The 25,533-nt window shown below is 37.7% G+C and overlaps 1 protein-coding gene across 1 annotated transcript; it reads right to left on the reverse strand.

Annotated features, from left to right (window-relative positions):
- On the reverse strand, positions 1-24,791 carry LOC135472924 (calcium/calmodulin-dependent protein kinase type IV-like). Its single transcript, XM_064752656.1, has 12 exons — positions 24,632-24,791; positions 22,981-23,059; positions 20,894-20,956; positions 18,779-18,861; positions 16,635-16,707; positions 14,494-14,532; positions 12,657-12,708; positions 11,718-11,792; positions 9,041-9,116; positions 5,121-5,238; positions 2,641-2,799; positions 1-229 (listed from the first exon to the last, which is right to left on the reverse strand). Exons 1-12 carry the CDS (start codon positions 24,727-24,729, stop codon positions 110-112), a joined length of 1,035 nt encoding a protein of 344 aa, XP_064608726.1. The 5' UTR covers positions 24,730-24,791; the 3' UTR covers positions 1-109.
- Positions 24,792-25,533: the final 742 nt, after the last annotated feature.

Here is a 25,533-nt window from a genome sequence, read left to right on the forward strand (position 1 = left end):
AAGCACATTAAAAGAAGAACTCTGAGCTTATCCTTTTATACACGTACATATTTCGTGAAATGTCATACTGCTCTACTTCATTGTCCCACCTATGTGTTCCAGTGAGATGTCATGCTGACAGGAGTTTAGATACAGGGGTATTTTTATCCTTCTCTGGCACACTGAAAATATCTGTAACATTGATCTTCTGAGCAACACGGGCAGCTACCAGCGCACTCCCAGTTGCAGCCTGAAAAACAAGCAAACAAACACATACAATTTACAGCAGGATTATAGGTCTGAAATGGAGCTTTTATACACGACTATGGGTTGCCACTAAATTACCTCCCTTGTTACACTACAGCTGCTCTCTGATGTAACAGGAGACACGTTTCTGATGCTCGATTCTAACCTAAGTGACATCTCTTCTCATTGAGCAAACGGTTCGTAGGTTATTTTTCTGTGGTAATAGATATTTTCCAGACAAAAGAATGCAAAACAGGAATTTACACCCAGAGCAAGTTGCTCCCCATGTTATGCTGAACCATGCCCAAACCCTGTTGCCGCTGTTGTATAGGTGCTTGAGTAGGGCAGAAAACAATGATTAAATAAATAAATAAGTAAACAAATCCTGTTGAGGCATACCCACCTTTTAATTAACTGGATATCATATGCCAATATTATATATGTATATACATGTCTCCGGGTTTCTTCTTCATTCTGTAGTATTTACTTGATGGATTTTATAGGTCATACTCAAGTTCATTGGTTTTTATGGAAATTGGGTCACACGATCAAGACTTTGTAGTTTCTAAGACTTCTGTCAGATTTGCAGCATTATTTACGAATTTACATTTTATCTTTTAATTTTGTCTTGAATACTGAATACTGTCTGAATTATGTCTAAGACAGCCTCGTGATCATGGTGCCAGGCAACCAAACAATACTTAACTCTTTATAGCTGAAAATTTTAGGATATTTCATATCAAATAATTTTGATGTCTAATGTCATTTATCCTATTATATTGTTTATCATTCTATCAAAATAGTGGTCACTAGTTTCACCAATGTTTGGGATCTTAAACTTTTTCACCTTCAGAAAATGTGATTGTTTTCATCTTCAGCATTTCTCAGCCCAGCATATTCCATTTGGCTCCAGAAGACAACAAGAGCAAGGGTATTTCAGTTAAATTAAACACTGAGATGTATTTATCTGCTTCAACGTTTAATCAATAAATTAAACATAGAACTGGTAGCAAGGCTACCAAAGAGCTCGCCTGCATGAGACACATGAATGCAAAACTTCAGCTCAATGCATAAAGAACTGAAGTCGTGAATAATATGCTCACAGAGCATCAAAGATGGAATATCCCTGTTATGTCAGTATGCTTTATAGGCATGTAAAACTTCAGGTCAATACATACAATACTTTTTAAGTTACTGTACTAATACACCAACCCTAACATTTTGTTTACCAGTGACTCTAATACACAATGCACTAAGTCAGGAATTCAGTAATTTACGGTACTTAATAAGTGCACACCGAATGGAATATCCCCCTCGTGCTATTCTGCTCTACATGTGTGTAAACCCTGAGCTCAATACCTGCAGTACTTTTCAAGATACCACCCCTAACATTTTGTTTAACATTGTTTTCTCCATTATTTGACACCAAAGTTTGTACAGGCTAGCTAAAAATCCAGGGGCCTCCATGGCCGATGGGGTTAGCACGCCAGCATGGCACACTGACACAGGAACCTCCCACCAATGTGGTCGCTGTGAGTTCAAGTCTAGTTCATGCTGACTTCTTCTCTGGCCACACGTAGGAATGTCTGCCAACAACCTGCAGATTGTTGTGCATTTCCCCTGGGCTCTGCCCAATTTCCTCCCACCCTAATGCTGACCTCCATTGTATAAGTGAAATAAACAAATAAATAAAAACACCAGTCGGTCCATTCGGCAAAGCATTGCAAAACGAAGTGTGTCTTTAAATCCACTATGACACAGCAGCACATGCCAACTGTTGAGAACTGAAGAGAAAAGGATGCTTTCAATCACTCATACATGTTTAAAATCCATTTCAGACTAGCTAAATGCAGTAAATCTGATATAGTGTTGACTCTTCTCTCTTCAAAATCGTGGTGTGCACACACGATGCATCGGGAGTGGTAAGAGTGCAGGAAAGGTAATAAAGGTCCTATTCTCTTTTAACGCACACCAGAATTTGCCATGTGTAACTGGTTTAAAGAAGATTTAAAGCTCTACTTCGTTCCACAATGTGCCCTGTAGAATGGGCCAACTGGATTTTGCAGTTCAGCGGTTCAGCAGTTCACATTGAGGAAGGTAAATATCAAAAATTGCTGAAAATAGACCTTAATGTTTAATTTAATTGAAATACATGCATGAGTTACATCTACACAAATGTGCAAATCAATGCAAGGACAGACCTGGAAAGGCCAAGAGGCACATGAATGGTCATAACTGTCATTTCAGCAAAAGTTCATGAATTTCCTTTCAATACATGTTGGTTCAGAGATACGGGCGTTGTAAAAATGAGGATAGATAGGGTCAATACTCTTTGCCTTAGGTAGGACACTGAGGAGTAAAAAGGTTCAAATTTCACAGATGAATCTGTAGACTACATATCTGGAAAAAGAATACCTTAAGTTTTCGTTTTGCATTGAACTCCTTGAGTTGATGATGAGCCAGTTTCATGTGTTCACTCTTGGCAGCCACACCCTTGACCCAGGGATGAAGTAGAGCCTGATCAGCTGTCAATCTCTTCTTTGGGTCGACTACTAACAGTCTCTCTATCAAGTCCTGTAAAGGCATCTAGTATTAGTCTTTATAGAGACAAAAAAAACAAATAGACCCCTAGTCTCCTGGGCATGGTTGTTCAAAATTGGTTTAAAGTTTAATCTGGTATTAAATTTTAAAACAGTTTTGAACAACTGTTCTGATTAAACTTTAAACCAAGTCTTCAATTTTGTACTTGGCCTAGCAACATAATATTAAAACTGTTGCTGTCACACTTTGACTTTGGAGAACTGCATTGGCTGCTGAATTTAGCTAAAATCTTAAATATAAAATATGACTTAATATCAGTATTTGCTAACAGACTAACCCTCAATGTCCTGAAGGTATTGGAAAACACTCCTTAACAACAGACTAACTCTCAATGTCCTGAAGGTACTGGAAAACACTCCTTAACAACAGACTAACCATCAATGTCATGAATGTATTGGAAAACACTCCTTAACAACAGACTAATCCTCAATGTCATGAATGTATTGGAAAACACTCCTTAACAACAGACTAACAATCAATGTCCTGAACATATTGGAAAACACTCCTTAACAACAGACTAACCCTCAATGTCATGAATGTATTGGAAAACACTCCTTAACGATAGACTAACCCTCAATGTCCTGAATGTATTGGAAAACACTCCTTAACGATAGACTAACCCTCAATGTCATGAATGTATTGGAAAACACACCTTAACGATAGACTAACCCTCAATGTCATGAATGTATTGGAAAACACTCCTAAACGATAGACTAACCTTCAATGTCATGAATGTATTGGAAAACACACCTTAACAACAGACTAACAATCAATGTCATGAATGTATTGGAAAACACTCCTTAACAACAGACTAACCATCAATGTCCTGAATGTATTGGAAAACACTCCTTAACAACAGACTAACAATCAATGTCCTGAACATATTGGAAAACACTCCTTAACAAAAGACTAACCCTCAATGTCCTGAACATATTGGAAAACACTCCTTAACGACAGACTAACCCTCAATGTCATGAATGTATTGGAAAACACTCCTTAACGATAGACTAACAATCAATGTCCTGAACGTATTGGAAAACACTCCTTAACGATAGGCTAACCCTCAATGTCATGAATGTATTGGAAAACACTCCTTAACGATAGACTAACCCTCAATGTCATGAATGTACTGGAAAACACACCTTAACGACAGGCTAACCCTCAATGTCATGAATGTATTGGAAAACACTCCTAAACGATAGACTTACCCTCAATGTCATGAATGTATTGGAAAACACTCCTTAACAATAGACTAACCCTCAATGTCATGAACATATTGGAAAACACTCCTTAACAGAATAACCCTCAATGTCATGAATGTATTGGAAAACACTCCTTAACAATAGACTAACCCTCAATGTCATGAATGTATTGGAAAACACTCCTTAACAGAATAACCCTCAATGTCATGAATGTATTGGAAAACACTCCTTAACGATAGACTAACCCTCAATGTCATGAATGTATTGGAAAACACTCCTTAACAGAATAACCCTCAATGTCATGAATGTATTGGAAAACACTCCTTAACGATAGGCTAATCCTCAATGTCATGAACGTATTGGAAAACACTCCTTAGCGACAGACTAACCCTCAATGTCATGAATGTATTGGAAAACACTCCTTAACGATAGACTAACCCGCAATGTCCTGAACGTACTGGAAAACACTCCTTAACGATAGGCTAACCCTCAATGTCATGAATGAATTGAAAACACTCCTTAACAGAATAACCCTCAATGTCATGAATGTATTGGAAAACACTCCTTAATGACAGACTAACCTTCAATGTCATGAACGTATTGGAAAACACTCCTTAAAGATAGACTAACAATCAATGTCATGAACGTATTGGAAAACACTCCTAAACGATAGACTAACCCTCAATGTCATGAATGTATTGGAAAACACACCATAACAACAGACTAACCCTCAATGTCATGAATGTATTGGAAAACACTCCTTAATGACAGACTAACCTTCAATGTCATGAACGTATTGGAAAACACTCCTTAAAGATAGACTAACAATCAATGTCATGAACGTATTGGAAAACACTCCTTAACAAAACACTAACCATAAATGGTATGAAAAATAAAACTGCATGTATGTATTCATTATTGAACAGACATTTTTAGTACAAGATATATGAAGTGTCTTTTTAACATGCATTATCCAATGGATAAAAAAAAAAGCTGAAATAAAACAAGTGAAAGTCTTGGGACTATTTTGTAATTCCAATTGACTTTTAGTATATTTCAACTAAAATTGTTGGTTTTACTTTGAAAACTTACCCGAGCATTAATAGACACTCCACTCCACCAAGGGGAATCAAACTTGTAATTACATTTACGAATATTTCTAAACAGTTCACGCTCTGTCTCCCCAAAGAATGGTTCATAGCCACATAATCTGTAACAAACACAATACACACTTAAACTGAACTTCATAATATATACTACCACACTTCGAAAACACATATTAAACATCACAGTTCGTGAAAACTTTATACAATTCAAACAGAAACAAAGAAATACTGAGATACACCTACGAATGGTAAACAAGCATTCTTGCCAGGGTAATATACTTTCATGGGATAGTTTTGGTAAATTGTGTTTCATAATTACTTTATGTACTTCCATGATGGGTTAACTCCTATAAAAAAATAATTGAATTTTTGATGCATTTTGATTTTTATGACATGAAAACTACAGCAGCCTTAAGTGGAACACTTCCCTTTGTGAGGTAACTAACAGTTGCTCTGACAAAGTTGAAACCAAACCGGTCATAGCTGGATACAAGCCTTGTGTGTAAAAAACTATCCTAAATACACAACTCGATGCCCCAATCGATCACACCCTATTTGTATTGGGATCAAACTGCTGGGACAAAAACGTACAGCACTTTAGCTAAATCAGCCAAGTGCCCTCCTCAAATTTGTTTTATGTCCATATAAATGTCCATATCCATATATGTATATATTAAAAGACCACGAAAACCTCTCCTGAGTAACATGTCTCCCTATAAAAAGTCACAGGCAACAGGAACACAGTTTGAGCGTGCAATCCAATATCAGGTAAAAGCGGAGTCTAAGTGACTTCAGATGAAGTATGACCATGGGGTTCCTAACTTTAACAATAACAACAAATCTGTATCATTTATCAGTACAACTGAGTCAGTAAAATCAACATGGACAGTGCATTCCAACAGAAGTAAACAAATAAGGGTTACCAGAAACAAGGCAGCTTACCTATCAGTGTTTCAGTTTGAAAAGCAGCTGAATAACTGGATGTCTAACTCAAAAAGAAATTTAGAAGACAACATTGTGGTATTTTTGCCCAAATTCATGTATTATTTCAGATTTAAAAAGTGCACATCTTCAAAGCATCTTCATATTTAAGCTTAAGATGTAGCGAAACCTACAAGACTAGTTCACCTAAACATAAAAACTTAGCCTACATATACTATGGGAATTCTCGTCTGTATGAGGCAATGAATACAATTATATAGACATTGACTTAATCCCAAACCTGACAATTTTGAAGAAAAAACACTTCCACACCTACATCTCCAAACAATGTTCATCAAGCCCATTTTGTTTAATGAGGAAGTAGTGAAAACTAAAGTCAGTTGACCCAAATATCAAATCTTACTGTGGTGGCTTCATGAAAAACTTATTGAATCTGATACCTGTACAAAATTGGTCAAGTCAAAAACCTGGTAATCTTGCAAATTCAAGACCTGATAATTTTTAAGAATAAAAAAAATCATATATTATCCCAGAATTAAGAGGTTAATACATGTACATCTTCAAGCCATATTCATCATGCCCATAAAATCTCCTGAAGATGTGGGGAAAACTGAGACTAGTTGACCTTAAAATAAAACTTTAATCTAGAGGGTTGCATGGACTGAAATTGGCTATCAAAACCTAGTAAATAGTGAAATAAAATAATTTGTATTTATCATTTACGTATCGGTGAAATGTCAGCATTTCCTTCACTGCTATTTCAAGATAAATTTTCGTTTACAGTTTCTATGTGAATCACCATACCACCATTCCAAAAAAACATTGCTTATAGCTATTTAAATCGGGCTGTAACTAACCAATGAAATTAGCTCAAAAATAGGTCAACTCTAAAAACTGCTTAAAAGGATTAAACAAACATACTATCTGGCAATCCACAACCTCAAGATTACAAATCTGCAAGAATTATTTTTGGTATCAACCGTATCAGTTCAGAGATCAAAGGATCAGTCTCTATACACACAGCCCAGCACTGATATGTGAGAGCATTGTTTGTTTTCATTGCACTGGTCTCCACCCAAGCCCCAATGGACAATGTATCTAGCTGCCTTAAGTTCAAATCCAGTTAATTCCTGCCAATCTTTTTTTGCTGATTTTCCCATTATCTTCAACTTTATAGATATCAGGCTACCAGAAGTGCCAGCAATATGTGAAAAGGTCTGCCAGCAACTTGTGGATGGTTGTGGGCTTCCCCTGGGCTCTGCCCGGTTTCCTCCCACCATAATGCTGGCTGCCGTCGTTTAAGTAAAAATATTCTTGACTACGGCGTAAAACACCAATCAAATAAATAAATAAATAACCAGAAGTGGTAAAGGACTAGTAGCGCGGACCTTGACAACATTGCTGGATAACAGCTATAATTACATTTTGTTACGTCACACCTATGCCCCAATTATGTCAAAAAGAAACATTTTCAGATGACACAGCAGGATGACATCACATCTCCTTTAACACCTTCTAACTTGAAACATTCCTACACATGTGTTATGCAATGTTATACAAGACATCAAGTACAAGTACAACAAGTACAAATCCAAGGCCTGAAAACACTGCTTAAGTTGTTCCCATACACAAACTTGTATGTATCCAATCCTTTTGTACGTGTGGGCAACTGTATCTATAGTCTCGGTATGTGGAAACTTCTGTACATATGTACAAATCTTGCATACAAGCGTAAAATCAATTTTTATTTGCGTGTGCAGCCAAAACATTTCTACATAAGTACAAAAGATTTCCACACATATATATAAAAACAACTTTACATGTGTACAATAAAATACTACTGAACTGAAAACTGACTTATTGTAGGCATAGGTCATTCGGAATGCTGACAATAACATATACCAGTAGTTGTTATTACATATAGGTATTAACTTCGAATCCCTCTGGAGAAATAGAATGAAATTTATTGTGAAGCGGACAGAGGGAAAGAATAGTAAATAAGTATTAATATAAATATCTAACTGAGATAAACACACGAAATGCACAGTGTAACACAGGATAAAGCTATAGCTAACAAGTCCACATTGCCAGTGCATTTGGACATGCTTGAACAAAGATCAAATTCAACATCTGAAAACTTGGAATCTGAAGTCTGGCCAGAGATGTCAGGGTCATAAACCAGAATTACTATGTCGTCCACTATGTTGTTCTAATATTGTTCTAATACCAATTCTTTGATTATTTGGGCCAGCTAGATTTGGGTTTGCCATCTATGACATCACCCACACAGGGCAGTACAAAGTTTTTCACAGGCCCTGTAGATAACATACTGTTTAAACAGGTTATACTTGTTATCATTAGGACCAGTAGCTAAATCCGGACACTAATCCTTTACGGAACAAATATTTCAAAACAGCTGTCCACAAAGAATATACCAGTACCAAACTTTCAGGCGAAATACATCAAGTCGTCCAACTCTGCTACTAAAGAAATATACAAAGGAACAAAGGGATGTTGCAATGTGAAACCCACGGTGATGTTTGTTGAATGTCTCTTGCACAATATGCACCCACTTTTTTAAGTGGGTACATCCCCTGTTACAACTGTTTACCTGTTTCGCAAATGCACCCAAATTGTGTATGTGTGTTTTTTTGACCCTGTCAGGTATCTAAGAAACATGAAAAGCTATATGTCACTATACCTGTAAACACGGATCTTTCAGGATATTAACAGGATATTTCGATAGGGATATTGATATCACTTAAGCTTTACAATGTACATGCTATATCCTCTCGTAACAGACACGAGGACTTCAGAATTGCCAGAAAACATGTCTTCGGCTCTATGTACTTTTTACCTGGGAAATTGACACATGTACATGTAGATGAAGCCCGGTTAACTGCAAATTTACAGGAATTCTACATCCTGAGTTTATTGGCAGATCTATAAGAGAGCTTAGCTTACAAGATGTAGGTAATCACTCCAATGCTCCACATGTCCACTGCCTGGCCATAGGTTGTACCACTGAGAACTTCTGGAGCTGAAAAAAAAATCAATACATATACATGTATTTCTACATAAAGGCTAAATTTTCTGACATTGTCTGATGAGTAAAGATTACAAGTAAACTACTTCCTTGGCTGATTCCTATACCACAACATGCAATGCAACAAGCCACAATTTCAAACGACCACTTCATGTCGTCTTGTAAATTTCCACCAGAAATGACATCTGACAAGAACCAGCTTACCACCAAAAAGAACAATAATTGGTTTAAGAAAGACAATAAATAATTTTAAAAAATGATTGTGACAGCCATGTTCAAAAAAGGGTAATTGGGTCTTAATGTTTTTAAAAAGCTTAAAAAATATTTAATGTTTTATCCACCAAATATATCATGACATATATTTGAGAGTTGGAATGGTGATATTTTAATGATATATTCATTTTTAAACATATGCAGACATTATTTTGTCAACACCAGAGAGGCACTCTTTGCACACTCTTAGGTGACCATATATAGGGCCAATTGCCATAATTCTGCTAGTGGACTCTCGAGCTCCCCTTGCACAGTTTCCAGGTTAGTTTTTGTTATATGTCGTACTTCCAAACCTATCATACTTCCAGTCCATTGCCAGGAAAATCTGACTGAAACAGCGCCAATTTCAATATGAATCTACAAAGTCCATACCAAATATGAAATCTTTTTCCAAACCTGTTTAACGTCTATTTCACTGTTTTAAATTTGAAAATGTATACTTTTATTTCGTCATGGAAATTTGACTGAAATAGCCCCAATTTAAATAGGAATCCTGTTCACCTCAATATGAGCCTCCATACCAAATATGAAATTTAATCTGCTGCAGTTAGACTTATATTGCATTCACCTCAATTGAACTTATTTCCATGTCAGTTCATGAAAATACAGTACAGCTGGATCTTAACCATCAATCCTATATACACCCATTGTGACCGGATAGTCCAAGTATCATATGGCCACTATACATAGCATACGCCCACCCTGGCCCGTCTCTGATCAAACACCCCGTCATCCTCTGCTTACCATAGGGGTAGGGTCGGCACACGATCCGCCAACAGTCTGTGCATGGTGGCAACAACGCAGTGTATCATTTTATGACATTCATTCATTTGCAAGTTTATATCTCACTTATACTCTAGGCTTTGTATTATTGCACAATCAAGTTTTAAACAGTTAATGCCAGACAGTTAATGCCAGTACTACTTAAATTGTTAAAATGATTTTAAAGTTATAAATAATGCGACTTGCTCTATAAATTATAGAAGGTAACAACTGCAGAGACAAGGCTGATGTGTGGTGAAAGGTGATTATTTGAGCTATTCTAAATCTCCATTTTGATTTTTACTTTCTTAGGTGTATTTTCATAATTTATACATTGATAGGTAGAGGAATATTCTTAAAATATGTAATACATTTAATAGCTCAAAAGATACATGTATATGTATCTAGGGTTTACATTGCATGTGTTCATGCGTACATGTATATAAAGGCTACATATGATTGAGCTTGTCTTGCGCAAACTTATAAAATTAATAAACAGTAGGATTGACACTTGTGAAATTTCATGGACTCGAGATTAAAAGGAAAAACATTAACAAATATCAGTGGTTTGAATTTTGCATATTGCAGGCCTTGTGTGATGCACCGATATGACTCATTACATATAGGTTTTTCAAAGCGCCTTTTGTTGTATATAAACGCGCAGGCTGACACATCACACAGACCAAAGTAAAATATTCCTGCTTAATTTTGTATCTAAAATGAAACTGTGGTAAATTTATCAACTGATAAGCCAAGTCTGTTGTCAAATTGTGAAACACTGCCAAGGTTGTATAGAGCCGTCATGCTCGGCGAAGGATTGCGTCATGGAGTATTGTTCGGTGACCATGGGCCGCCCACCAGCATTTCCTCTCGTCACAATGGATGTAGGATTGATGGTTAGGATCCGGCTGTATTGTACATCTCTAACAAAATCTACACTTTTACAATTAATCAAATTATAATAATAATTAAAATCCTTTTGTATTGAATCAAACTAGATCACTGTCTATCAAATTGTTGTATTTTATCAAAATACATGTGGTTACCAAGTTCTGTACAAATCAAGAACTGGGTCTAGCTGACACACACAATACCACCAGATATCATCTCTCTATACATTTATTTATTTATTTATTTTGATTGACTGGTGTTATACGCCATACCAAGAATATTTCACTTATACGATGGCGGCCAGCATTGTGGTGGGAGGACAATGGGCAGAGCCCGGGGGAAACCCATGACCATCCACAGGTTGCAGGAAGACTTTCCCATGTACGCCCGAAGTGGAAGCCAGCAAGAGCTGGATTTGAACTCACAGCGACCACATTGGTTGACGTCTATACTTGAAAAACATAGAATAATCAGATTGCTGTATTGGAACGCACCCTGTGTTCTGTAGCAACCAGATATCTGATGACATCAGCTCCATGAAACTTAACTTGAAAAGTACTTCAGACATTTTAACTAAAATAAACAAGATGCGTTGATGAAACCAGGTTATTAAAAAAATCAGCCTGCAAACCACCATTGCTAAAATGGTTTTTGTCTACTTTTACTTACCACAGTATCCTGGTGTACCACACACAGTCTTCAGGTCCACCTGAGGTCGAATTATGGTAGAGAGTCCAAAGTCCGCTGTAATAGAGAGCAACCCACGCTATGTGTAATTTTTGTCAAAGATTACATGTGTGTTAATCTTTGCACTGGTAAGACATTTCACTACTATTACATGTGCAGTGCTAAAGCAAAAAGCTTAAAGAGAAAGAAAACTATTAACAAAAGCTCTTTCAACCCTCTGAAGTGCCCTAATGCCATCTGTTCACCAGCAACTTGCACCCTCATGTAGATTATACATGTCTTTTTGGATACTATCAAAAATACATAGCACCAAAAGATAAAAGCTTAACCTTGCCTCCTGTATGTAAGTCACTTTTCTTAAGTTCACGTACATGTGTTCCAAGGAGATGAACAGTAAAGCTTACAAAAATTCACCATGCATATGCTATCCCTATACCTGTGTGGTCGAACAGGGAAACTTGATAAATTTGAGTCAAAGAGAAAAGCTTAAAAAGTGTATGCTACTTCCAATGCATGAGAGGTAATGCTCAATATAAACAAAAAACTGTAATCAGATGAACAAAAAAACTTAAACTTTACTCAATGCTAACCCTAATATGCTTAATATGACCAATGACGCAAAACCTTAATGGGTGACAATGAACAACGAACGAACAACGAATGGTAACAATGAACGTCAATAGAAAGACCATTTAAATCCTGCAATGAAAACAATGTACCCTTTTCAGGTATTTTTACGTAATGATACAGAGGAAAGTTTATCAAATCCATGCATAGCTCTTTCTGTAAAGTTGCAGACAAACAAATAAAAGCAAGCAAAATCTTAACCCTCTTTGCAGAGGAAATAAGATACAAAACCACCACCTCTAACATATGCATTTCACAATATTTCAAGCTGCTCAATGGCTTTATATAACGCACCTACTTTCAACTTGGATTCAGCTGTTGGTTTTTCATACAGAAAATTTTCAGGCTGAAATTGAAGACAGAAAAATATTAAATGCATATCAATTAACACTTTTAAGTCAATGTTTGAGGTTTTGAAAGGGCTGCTTAATATTCACGCTATCAAACATCAGGTTTTAAATTACTTCTCGTTTTTGTGCTCTCTGAAAGTGGAGGTTACTCATTTTCCTAAAATGTAGTTCTTGTGGGAGATAAATTCTTATTTCTGATACTGTACATTTAACGTATTCTGTGACTGTAACTTTCCACAAATAGTGCTATGCACCTTATTTTTTCATTTTCCTGGAGTAGAGAACAAAAAAAATTGCTTCACCTGATATTCACTTCAGGTTATTTATAGACAAATTTCATAAATTTTTGTACAAATCTCACTTGGCTCCACTGTTGACCCCAGAATCCTGATGTGGCTTATTTTGTTTAAAACTGACAACATAACTGTCTATACAAGTACTGTTTATACAAGACTTAAGAAACCAATAGTCCTGCATGATACTATGGCTGAGGCATGTATCCTGGTATTTACTTTTCTTGGAGTAATGCCAGAGGTTTGCCACCTTGCACCTTGGTCACTTATAGTGTGTCCCCTGTGAAAGTACAGACCTACCCAAATAAGCGCACTACAATTTCAGTAGCCTCATGTTTATTCATTAGCAGCCCGCCAGTCTTGTAGCATACTCCTCACAGTGCCGCTAACTATGCTCGTTTACATCACAGCCACCATTAGACAAACTTGAACTTTAGAGCCTGTGCAATGCACGTGGGCTCAAATAAGCTTTATTATAAAAATCATTGCTTTCCTTGCGCCCACCTGTATTCAGCCCTCACCAATAAAACTGTGTCAGGTAGTCAATTAGAATCATTTTGAACATAATTTAGATAAAGAGAAATGCATGTGCATCAAGTATGAACAGAAACAAGTTGAGAAAGAGATTTTACATTTCACTTCCTACCACATCCCCACGTGCCCCAGTGACATCTGTACTGGTCAATATTGCTGCTTAAAATTTGCTAGTGGTGGCAGTGATCGTGTAAAGTGAACTTAGGGAGTGACGTATGCGCTTGTAAGGAGTATGGTTCTGAAGATCATGCCCTATCCAAAAGTACACATCTCCGCCTATGTGAAAGGCCAAAACTCTGGCACCTAAACCCTTGACTATTTGACTGGGATAATAGTTTCTCTGCCTCATGACCCTAATAACTACAGTATGACATGCCACCGAAAGATCAGTTTATACTACCTTCTTACTATGACTTTAGTTACCAAAAAATCACCTCAAACATTTATCTGAAAGGCCAGGCCATTTGCTTGGGGTCTATAGGCAGCCCCTGGATCCTTGTCTCCCCTAAATTTTAGGATGTTGAATGATCGACTTTGATCACTTTTTCTTTAGTGTTTTTAATGATAGAAAAGAAAAAAATCCATAACTGTGAATAGTTTGGGCCTACACATTTTTAATGGGTCAGTCGGGTAATAGCAACGACATGTTTTTCTAACAATCACAAATTTATTTATTTACTTATTTCATTGGTGTTTGCGCCCTACTCAAGAATATCCACTTAAACGACAGCTGCCAGCATTACATGTATCAACATGTATACATACTGTCCCCAACACACCCAGAAAAAAGGAGCTTTTATCCTGGATTCCTTTATAACATTGTAATGTTGTCTTCATTAAGCAAATAACATACATGTATTTGGTTCTTTAATAATAAAAAAAATATTTAAAATGCTTTGGGGATAACCTTCAATTAAACCCCAGGTATTAATGTCCATACTAACCATAACTTACCTTGAGATCTCGATGTACTACTCCATTATCATGTAGATACTGTAATGGATAAGAACAGAAAACCTGTGATACATGAATACAGATGGGATTGCTAAAAGAAATAAAATTACTAATAACTGTACAAAAGTGAGGCACTTGTTGCCAGCATTTCGCACGCTATACATGTATATTAAAACACACCTAGAAATGTAGGTGTTGTACTGTGCTCCACATGTCTGGAAATCCTGAGGTAAATACACGCTGTGCTTTTTATGATACCGCCTCTAACATTTGGTTTAACATCGTTTTCCCTCTAGTTGAACGTCAACACAGATTTATATGCTGGGGTTTAATGACATAAGCTACATGCACGACCTAAGAATGGATTGCAAAATGCAAGAGCCGAAGTCGAACGGGAAGGATAGGGCCTAGAACCAACACGTGCTGAGCAACAAGCGCTGGTACAGAAATGTGAAGTGTAAATAGGCATACATGTGCAAGCAGGTTACATGTATGCAAACAAGTGTAACACCCAAAAACAGATCCAATGTTGCTGCATTTAGGAAATGGATAAGTCAGATTGATGCAAAAATTCCAAAAGCCACCGCCTACTCAGGGAATATGGAATGGAGATCGACAAAGACTCACAGGCAATTCATCAGCAATGTGCAGAATTTTTTTGCAGAAGTAGGTTAGGGATATAAAAGTACATGTACAAAACCAACAATAAAGTTACAGCCAAGACATTATACAGGACACATACCATAAAATTGAGAGTAAAATAATTTTTGTTCATCAGTCACAAAGATTTTTGCCATGACTTCAGTGACCCTGGGAATCCCTTATTAAAAGTCAGACCACCCTCCACAAATGTACTGCAATGATATAAACGTACACACTACATATGATGAATATATAATGTGGAGGACTTGTAAAATGGCACCAATACTCCTTTTCAAAGGTCAATATGTGGAGGATCCACAACTTAGTTTTCTCAGAATCAATCTACACTGTATTCTACTGCTTGCATCTGTAGAAAACCACCTTCTTTTAAGTTGAATGCCTTCATATGCCTGTCACTGCCTTTCAGTTAAACATGTAATGATTTCTGGTAAACATCATTTCCAAACCTTGTAGCATGTGATTAATCCCCAAAAAGTCGCTGAAAAACAAAATGCAATTCCAGATTTCACAGTCACGTTTGTAAAAATTTCTACAAGAACTCATGCTTTGCTTAATTTGCGGAGTTCACTGTTGAAGAGTGGCTAAAATTTTTTTTATGTCAAGTTACATGTATTTCCCTGATGAGAAGATTGCAAATTCCCAGGGGCAGGGAGGGGGATACTACATGCAGATGCCAAACCTATAGTGTGTTTATCCCTACAATCACTGATACAACACCTAGTCCACCGTGTATTTACATGTACCTATCTATGAATGTTGAATGTTGATAGATAAATGTCATATAAAGATTTTTTTCACTTATATGATGGTGGTCAGTTTCACGGGGCTGGAGCATCAGAATTCCTGACAGTGTAGTGGTAACAAAACAAGCAAGACCAACTTGCATGTAATCCAGTTACCATCAAGTCCAACTTCAAACTTGATGAGACTGGTTTGCAGTAGGTGCAAGGCCTTTAGGCAGAGTATGCTTGCCAGAAGTGCTTAAATCAATGAGAGCAAAACATGTATCCACTGACTGACTGCCTCAATCAGTATTAAACGTGAAGAATAGGGCTATGATCTTAGTATAAACAAACGCTGAAGCCAGCCAAAACACACACACTCTTGCACAATGGTTCAGCATACTACACTGATTCTAAACTGCTGCAAGTTAATCAACAAGGAAACCATAAAGCCTGTGCTAAAGGGGTAACTTGATCTCCTCAAACCATACAAATGGAACTGGTTACAGTACCAACAAAATCTATGCAGAAAGGAAAGAGGCCAGGGTTGACATCAGAGACAGTGAAAGGTAGGTCCCTCATCAGATTTCAATTTTCTGTGTAGCTTACTGTCAGTGGGAGTGAGGCTCTTGAAACTTTTATCGTATATGAAAACTTGACTTGCATACACATATACATTCCCAAATAGCTAAATTGTTAAGAATCAGTCATTTACTATATGATTTTTCCACTCTACATGCCACAATCCTAATTTACCTTTACACCTGTTAACATTTCCTTTACGCAGAGAGCCGCATCTTTCTCTGAATAATGTCCTCTGCTGACAATTCTACAAGAGGAAACAATAAACAGAACTAAACGTTACAATTTTCTATTCGAATATGTTTGTATTATTTAACAATACATTCATATATTGGTTTCAGTCAATATGAAAAAAAATGAGCATTCATATTAAAAGGTGAACGGCAACGTTTCCAATTTATGCTCAAATCAACGCAATGTTAATGAATGAAGGATTATTCCTCATCACCAGTTTGTCAATATTGCAGCCATATTGTGGCAAGAAATCTCCTTAACTATTTTAAATGTGAATCTGTGCAATTGTCTAATAATGTAATTATCACAATGAATAACTTTCAGTTTCAGATCAAAACCTTTGTAGCTGACCTTTTAACTGACCTCCAACCAAAAAATGACCACTTCTGCCCATGTCAAATTCTCATTAATTAGTAATATACAACTACTGGCAAGTCAAGTGCATACATGTATATTTGGATGAAAACTGAATATAGCGTAACATCCAAGGTTACGTTCTAGAAATTTTGCGAACACCAAAATGTTGCCTTCAGCAATTTCAAATACTAGAATTTGTATGTCCGAAACACCCCAAGCATGCCCCCTTCCATCTGCCAACATTTCCAAAATAGAGGGGGAAAAAATTAAGAAAACCTTAGAAGAAATGACAGGAACTCATGTTTCTTAGTTTGGCTTCATATAGATTGCTTCATGGGCCACTCGTGTTGACTGCACTCCTGGTACATTCAGTTTGAATGGAGAAATGTAGCAGTCAGAAGAAAATACATGAGTACATGAAAATCTATTATGCACTAAGTACCTGAATGAGAGTAATTATGAAAATAACATTGAATACTGTGATATGCTGAATATCATTATGAAAATAATTACGAGATGGTAATTAAATTTAAGCATGCACAGATTTAGATTATAGGGAAGATCTTAGATGTAAACGAAGTTTTATGAAAATAGGTTCAGTAGTTCAGTAAGAGTCGCATGGGATGGGATACATGGAATCGGTATTACGCTAAATCCTAAAGCACTTCGCATACAAGAGCTATGCGCTTAGGAAAAATTCATTCATGGCACTTGTCTTAAACACGTAACTCTCATCTACGGTGAACTTCTCTGTAGGGGCCCCCGTGGCTCAGTCGGTTAAAGCGCTAGCGCAGCGTAATGACCCAGGAGTCTCTCACCAATGCGGTCGCTATGAGTTCAAGTCCAGCTCATGCTGTCGGCCGTACGTGAGAAGGTCTGCCAGCAACCTGCGGATTCCACCCACCATAATGCTGGCCGCCGTCCTATAAGTGAAATATTCTTGAGTACGGCGTAAAACACCAATCAAAAAAAAAAAAAAAAAAAAAAAAACTTCTCTGTAAGCTTTTGCCTTTGGTGGCCAAATATCTGAAGTGTTTCATGACTTCTTTCATTCATGCATGATGCCTTGCTGTGTGCGGCGAACGAAAGCTATCTCCTTTCAAGTAGTCACCAATGCGCAAGCATGCGTTTCCAGATCACATGATCTGCAAGATGGCGATAGACGACATGATAATTGCAGACTACCGATCAAAGCGGACATCTGTGTGTTATTGATATAGAAGTGCAAACATTACCAGTTTGACCAAGCTTGCTGAAGTCCTCTTATCCCGATCACTGAAACCTGAGCGAACATCATATTATAAACACAGAGAGTTTGGCCATAATACAACTTATCTTCTAATACAACGTCTGCTAGCATGTCACCGTGGACCACCATCTTCCAGATTATGTGACCCTGAATCAAATGACTGGCAACATGTATGATATGATTCATCAATATCGGTGGAGCAGTTTGGGAGGAGATGCATGTGCAAAATCGTGTCTACATGCAGACTGGGTGATTCCAGTACACACTCCCCCACCCCACCCCCACCCCTCCTTTAACTTTGTTATGGAGGGTATAATAAGCACCAATTATCCCAGATTGGTGTCAATTATGATACCATGTGAACACACAGATTCTCTCTTTACCTCATCTCATGGCTGAAATATTGACGATGTGGCGTTAAGCCATAATCATTCATTCATTCTTTACCTCATCTGTACATGTAAGAATACAAATGTACCTGTCAAACAGTTCCCCACCTGTTACCAGCTCCAACACCAAGTAGATTGTAGAATGAGTTTCATAGATTTCCTTCAAACGGATCTGTAATGACAGCAAAATTCTCACCATGTTAATCTGTTCATTCAAACAATTCTCCCTTCAGGGACATAAAGTTGTTGTGATCAAAACTGTCATCTGTACTGAGCCATAAACTGCAATATAAATTTTTTTTTAACGTGTCCATTTTAATATCTCTTAAAATACATGCATGTACACATGTATGCATGGATGTATGTATGTATGCATGGAATGTATGCATGGATGTGAGTATATATGTATGCAGGTATGTATGTATGTATGTATGTATGTACATGTATGCATGGATGAAAGTATGTATGTATGCATGGATGTATCAATATTCACCTGGGGCCTCCGTGGCTCAGTTGGTTAGCATGCTGGCGCAGTGTAATGACCCAGGTGCACCTCACCAATTAGGTCGCTGTGAGTTCAAGTCCAGCTCATGCTGGGTTCCTCTCCGGCCGTATGTGGGAAGGTTTGCCTGCGGATGGCCGTGGGTTTCCCCCCGGGCGCTGCCCGGTTTCCATCCAACATAATGCTGTCTGCCAGGATTTATTTATTTGACTGGTGTTTTACGCCGTACTCAAGAATATTTCACTTATATGACGGTGGCCAGCATTATGGTGGGAGGAAACCGGACAGAGCCCGGGGGAAACCCATGACCATCCGCAGGCTGCTGCAGACCTTCCCAGTTACGGCCGGAGAGGAAGCCAACATGAGCTGGACTTGAACTCACAGCGACTGCACTGGTGAGAGACCCCCAAGTCTAGTTTTAAGGCGTGTAGTATTTCATCATAAGGTAGACTGGTGTGGAGGGCAGTAACGTGATATGACGGGAGTGCTGTATCCCTTGGAATGTTCAAATTTTTGACTTTGTCTTCTCCTTGCAGGCATCATATATTGTATTTGAGTGTATTGCGGCTGACAACTCCTTTGTGGTGCACGGTAGTTTATTGATGAGGTTAAGAGCCAGTCGGTGCATTGCCTTGATGTCAATGTTTTTAATTTCTTGATATATACCTTTGAGCTTCTTTGATGTCGGAAGAGTGGTTCTAGACAATTATTTTTATCTGCTTTGGTTACAATGATGTCAAGAGAAAATCCATGAAATACACGTGTACAACTATTTGTTGTATACCATGGCTCTGAATAGACAACCGTTCACAACATAATGCTGCGACATCACTTTCACGCTATCCAAACAATCATGCATTCGCCGTTTTGAGGTCTGCAGTGCAGATTGTAGAATTTGCACATAGTTTTTTTGTCATGGTCACGGATCAACACAGTGTTTCGAATTTGCTCGTCTGACTTGATACTTTCTTTGGTTTAATTCATGGGTGTAATTTGAAATGTACATGGGCTAGTCGGGAGACATGCACACCTTGCTGCCTGTGACTTCACCCCACATGAAGTGCATTAAGACCATTACCCCATAGGGTAATGAAACGGCAAAAAGGTCATCACCCTCTTCTGTCATCTTGGTGTTGACTTAGCCCGTGCGAAAGTAAACAACAGTAACCGACAGACGAAAATTTACGTAATGTAAAAAATGCCCCAACTTTTGGGCTGTAAGGGCAGTCCCGAAGTTGAACTCTGTGTGGTGAACGTGTATTTTTCATCCTGTGCACAAATGTGCTTTGGTGTGAGGACGAATGACTGACCTCACATATTTAAGTTAATTTGCGCTTCTGCCCGTTTTTGTAACAGAGATGTAAGACAAAAAATAATCTAGCTGATTCAAGGTATAATTTTTTATGTTTTTTTTTTTCAATGTTACATTCATGGGATAAACAGACTTTTCAACTTGTGACCCTGAAATATTAAATTTATTTAGCTCGAGCCAAAACTTTCATCTGTTTCACACCAGTGGCTCAAAACAAATTAAATTTTTAACTCTAGTTTAATAAATTTGACTCGAGTCAAAAATTTACTTTTTCGAGCAAAACAAAATTTTTATCCTTTCGTTTAATAAGTTTGACACTAAAGGGTCACTCATTGAAGATTCTCTACATACATGTACATGTATTTCTGAAAAGCCTATTCTTGTACTTACCACATTTGGATGGTTAAGCTTAAGCAAAATTCCGGTTTCTGTTCTAACAATTTTCTTATCAATCTGAAAAAGGCAAAATGAAAACAATCCCATTAACAAGTTTACCTTAAATTTACTAGCAAGGCTACCAAAGAGCTACCGGCCCGGATAGCACAGTTGGTAGAGCGTCCCCTTTGGAACAGGTAGATCCAGGATCAATCCTTGATCGAGTCACACCTAAGACTTTAAAAGAGGAAGTTGTAACTTCCTCGCTTGGCTTTTAGCATGAAGGGGATAGTGCAACAACTGGTTGACCCGTATCAGTATAATGGCTCGGGCGGGGCCGCTTACTTAAATAAAAGAGCGGTGGAAATCCGTCCTGCAACAAGGAGGCACATCACACGTACATGCACCGTAAGGATTCCTTCGTCGTCATATGACTGAAAAATTGTTGAGTACGACGTTAAACCCCAAGCACTCACTCACTCATTCATCAAAGAGCTCGCCAGTGACTGAAGCCACGAAGTCGGTAATTTATAGTAATTAATATGCATGGAGAGCATCCATGATGGAACATCTCCCTGGTGCTATTGTGCAATCCATTTAAAATTGAAAACTTTCATTTCCACCATGTGACAATCGAGTAGATAGCGATAATAAATACTTCAGCAAAAAGTTATGATGGACTCTTATCTTTGAGTCTAATATTAATATTGACTCTTTGGATAATGACCTTATTGTATGGGACATTGCATAAGAACAGTACTGGTGCTTCTGTTTTTAAGCCACCACCATTAAACTTGTGACATAATATGACCGGTGAAAATATCATACTACTGGGACTATCAGGTGGAGATGAATTTCAGGCTAGTTCATAGCTGGCTAAAAGACATATGGAAACCGAAGACTTGCTAATTAGATTATCAAACAAACAAAACATTGGCCTACTTATTCAGAAAAGCTATATAAAAAAATGAATACATGAATTTTTAAATCAATAATTTGTATCAGTCATGGGGCGTTCTTGGGCCCTTTCAAATAATGCACTGTAAAAAAGATAAAGATCTCCCACACAAACGGACATGCCAACAAAGTTAAATGCAATTAATATTTCCATCTATGCATTAAGTCAGATTTAGAGACGCCCTACTTCATACCTTATTTTGAATAAGGTATGTTTTCGTGTCAAAACATATGAAGTCTGAATATCTGTAATTACTGCCAATTACTGTAAATGGTGCTTTAACCATAACTACTAGAGACACCACACATAGCATGCCATGTCAACATACAATGGTAGATAAAAAGGACATTTAACGATGTATGATGTATTTTGTGGCGTACAGCATTGGCACTTTGAAGATCGGGCAGATGACAGGACCAACTTCCAGGTTAGTGAATGTAACAGTTCTGCACAGTTAATGTGGAAGCTAAGCTGGGAACATGGCTAACCGATCTCAGAGTTAAGTTCACCAGTAAAGCCAGAAGAGCCGGTACATGGATAGTCATAATCTCCAGATGTCAGCAGAAGGGTGGATCCTGTTTATGGTGTCATTCCAGGACACATCTGTTAATGAATGAGCCTGAAATCTGAACCAATGTCATTCTTACACTGATCAAATAAAATGATTATATGACCTATCTTTATAAGCGTCCAGAAAGAAATAATACTCATCCAGTATAAGAAAAGTTGGAGTTGTACGGTGCTAGTGTGAGAGTCAGTGAGATGAATGAAATGTGAACCAAAAAGATTCACAATTAATTTCCTTTAATGCCAATTTGCAGAACGTTGCAAGATGTTTGCTGAACGTTTCCAATGACAAACTAGCAGGTTGTTGATACAAGATGGCTGCCTTCGCCAACCATAGCAACAAACAGACCACAAAGGGACAAACAATTGTACTGGCAAAAAATGATTGGTTTAAAATAGGAGCAAAGCTATCAAGCGGCACTTCATACACCGAGTGCAAAATGGTTATACATAACAAAGTACTGTTCTATTTTGTAATATTGCAGCACGCATCGTGCATCGTACAACGAGGCGTGCAGTGGATACTGGCCTTAACAGTCAGAGGCAGGTAAGTAACTTAAATGTTCACGTTTGTTACCTTTTTCTCAATGATTTTCACCGCCCAGTTTTCACCACTTGCTTTGTTTTGACATATGAACACCTTGGCAGTCCCACCCCTGAAATCATATACATATGATATCAGAATGATTACAAACACACAAGACTGAGACAAGAAATAAGGGTCTAGTAAGACGTAGTGAAGGAAACTGTCCACATCAAGTGACAAACCAGTCTGAAATGTATTTGCATTCATTTAATTCCCACTAAAATGGGCCTACAGTAGGGCAGCTGAAGTTCACTATAATAAATTCCATGTGGTGGAAGCTGGGTGAACAGCATAGCAGTTTGCAAACGATGAGTGCTTTGTGTGATCAAAACAAAGTATTGACATGTTATTGCTGTGACATGCCTTTCAATACAAAAAGTCTCAAGAAAACTAACAGGTATATTTGGTTGCAAGGCAACTAAAGAGCTCACCTGTAGAAGACATATGAATGCAAAACTCCTGCTCAATATATACATGTAAGTAAAGTACTGACATTATGAATTTGGTAATTTACGGTAATAAATATCTCCAGAGTACCAGCAACAAAACATTTCCCCCTATTGCCAATGTGCTTTGTACTCTACATGTAATACACAATACATTAAGTCATGACATTTGTACTTCAATGTATTTAATATGCACACAGTGAATCAACAATGGAGCATTCCTCTTGTGTTTAATATTGTGCTTTATTAATGTGTGCAAAACCTAAGCTTGATAAATTCAGCACATTTTAACATAGCACCACTCATCATTGTTTTCGGTGTGATTGGACTCCCACGCTTGAGGTATGAGTGAGTGAGTGAGTGAGTGCTTGGAGTCGTACTCAACAATTTTTCAGTCATATGACGACGAAGGAATCATTAGGGTGCATGTACGTGTAATGTGCCTCCTTGATGCAGGACGGATTTCCACCGCTCTTTTATTTAGTGCTGCTTCACTGAGACGACTTACCGAAGGCAAGTAAGCCGCCCCGCCCGAGCCATTATACTGATACGGGTCAACCAGTCGTTGCACTATCCCCTTCATGCTGAACGCCAAGCGATGAAGTTACAACTTCCTCTTTTAAAGTCTTAGGTGTGACTCGATCAAGGATTGATCCTGGATCTACCGGTCCTGAAGCGGACGCTCTACCAACTGTGCTATCCGGGCCGGTCTTGAGGTATGACATGAACTGTACCTGTAATCTATGCCAGGCCCTGTACTTTGTACCAGAGAGCAATCACAGAGCACTGATTGGATAATACTGCCTCACAGATATTATAGGTTGTTGGTTAGTCCGATTACCATCACAAAATCGTGTGTGGCAATTGGAAGGGGAGATGTTATACATGTAGCATGGATTTGACCAACTGAAGGTACATGTACATGTAAGTGGAGTGCGTATTTGGCCATAATCTATTCTTCTTAATATGATGAAGACAAAAGTGCAAGCTGCATGTTGTGGCGGAAGTTGACAATTTTACAGCATAAATAGTAATGGAAATCAATGCGCTCGCGCAGACCTATTCATCATTCGGATTAGGGACTCCCCACCTGCATTGGTTATAGTGCTGAGTGGCGGCGTAACTAAGCCGGCAGGACATAACGAACTGCGTGCGATTACTAAGCGAAGGCTAAGACACCAATGTTTTTCACTCACTTGCCAAGCTCCACTCCAAGGTTGTATCTCTCTTCGAAAAAGACGTCTTTAATGCTCTCATATATCCAGTAGCCACCCGGAGCTTGATTTCGAGGCATGTTGCTCTAAGTTTTGTCGTTTCGCTGTTTACTCTCAAACGCCGTAAACTCGTTGCTACCGTTCGTTGTCGCCCAAGCGCTTGGCAATGTGACGTCATCAAACCATGCGTACTTTCTTCGTGAAGGAGGTGGAGGTTTTTTTCCCCAGGTTTAAACCATGCTGCAAAGTTCGGGTACGTCAAGATAGTTGACTTGCGAATTCTAAACATAACTATTAGGTCTATGCTATGGAACATTGCACATAAATATACAATGTACACAATGTTGTTACTGGAAAATAACTGCTACAAAATGCAGTGTCAAGCTGACTGTATTACAACCTACACATGTTTTCTGATAAATTTTTAAAATGAAATTTACAGAACTTCAATTTACGTATGCCTATACGCTCCTGGAACAGGTTATACATAGGCCTATGTGTACAGTACATTTATGCAGTGTAAGTAAATCATAGTATAATTAAAACTAAAAAAGTTTTTAAAATAAGCGTAAAAGGTGTTTTATTTTTAACTATTTAACATTATTATTTAACTTTTTTAACTCTTCAATGTATACATTAGTTCATTTTTGTGTGCATTTTCGTATGGCCTCTTTTTATACTAACACCAACATCCAAGTTTGTATTGTATACCTAGTGTCTCTTATATACATCATATAATATATTTGCATCATGCATTATTTGTTAAATGTTTCCTGTATATATTTGCTCTTAAATCAGTTTAAAATAAGCATAGCTTTCAACACCGGTATAGTAATTCTTCAACCTTTTCGTATGTTTACAAAGCGTTCATTCGAGCATATTCC

The sequence above is a fragment of the Liolophura sinensis genome, chromosome 8 (assembly GCF_032854445.1).
Source record: "Liolophura sinensis isolate JHLJ2023 chromosome 8, CUHK_Ljap_v2, whole genome shotgun sequence".
Lineage (NCBI taxonomy): Eukaryota > Metazoa > Mollusca > Polyplacophora > Chitonida > Chitonidae > Liolophura > Liolophura sinensis.

Bases quoted from the DNA above. Each gene is read 5' to 3' on its own strand.
- LOC135472924 (XM_064752656.1), bottom strand. From the start codon at position 24,729: ATGCCTCGAAATCAAGCTCCGGGTGGCTACTGGATATATGAGAGCATT. The intron at 23,060-24,631 runs GTGAGTGAAAAA...ATATGATTTCAG, and splicing joins CTTGGAGTGGAGCTTGGCAA to GGGTGGGACTGCCAAGGTGT. The intron at 14,533-16,634 runs GTAAATTAGGAT...TATCCATTACAG, and splicing joins AAATGTTAACAGGTGTAAAG to TATCTACATGATAATGGAGT.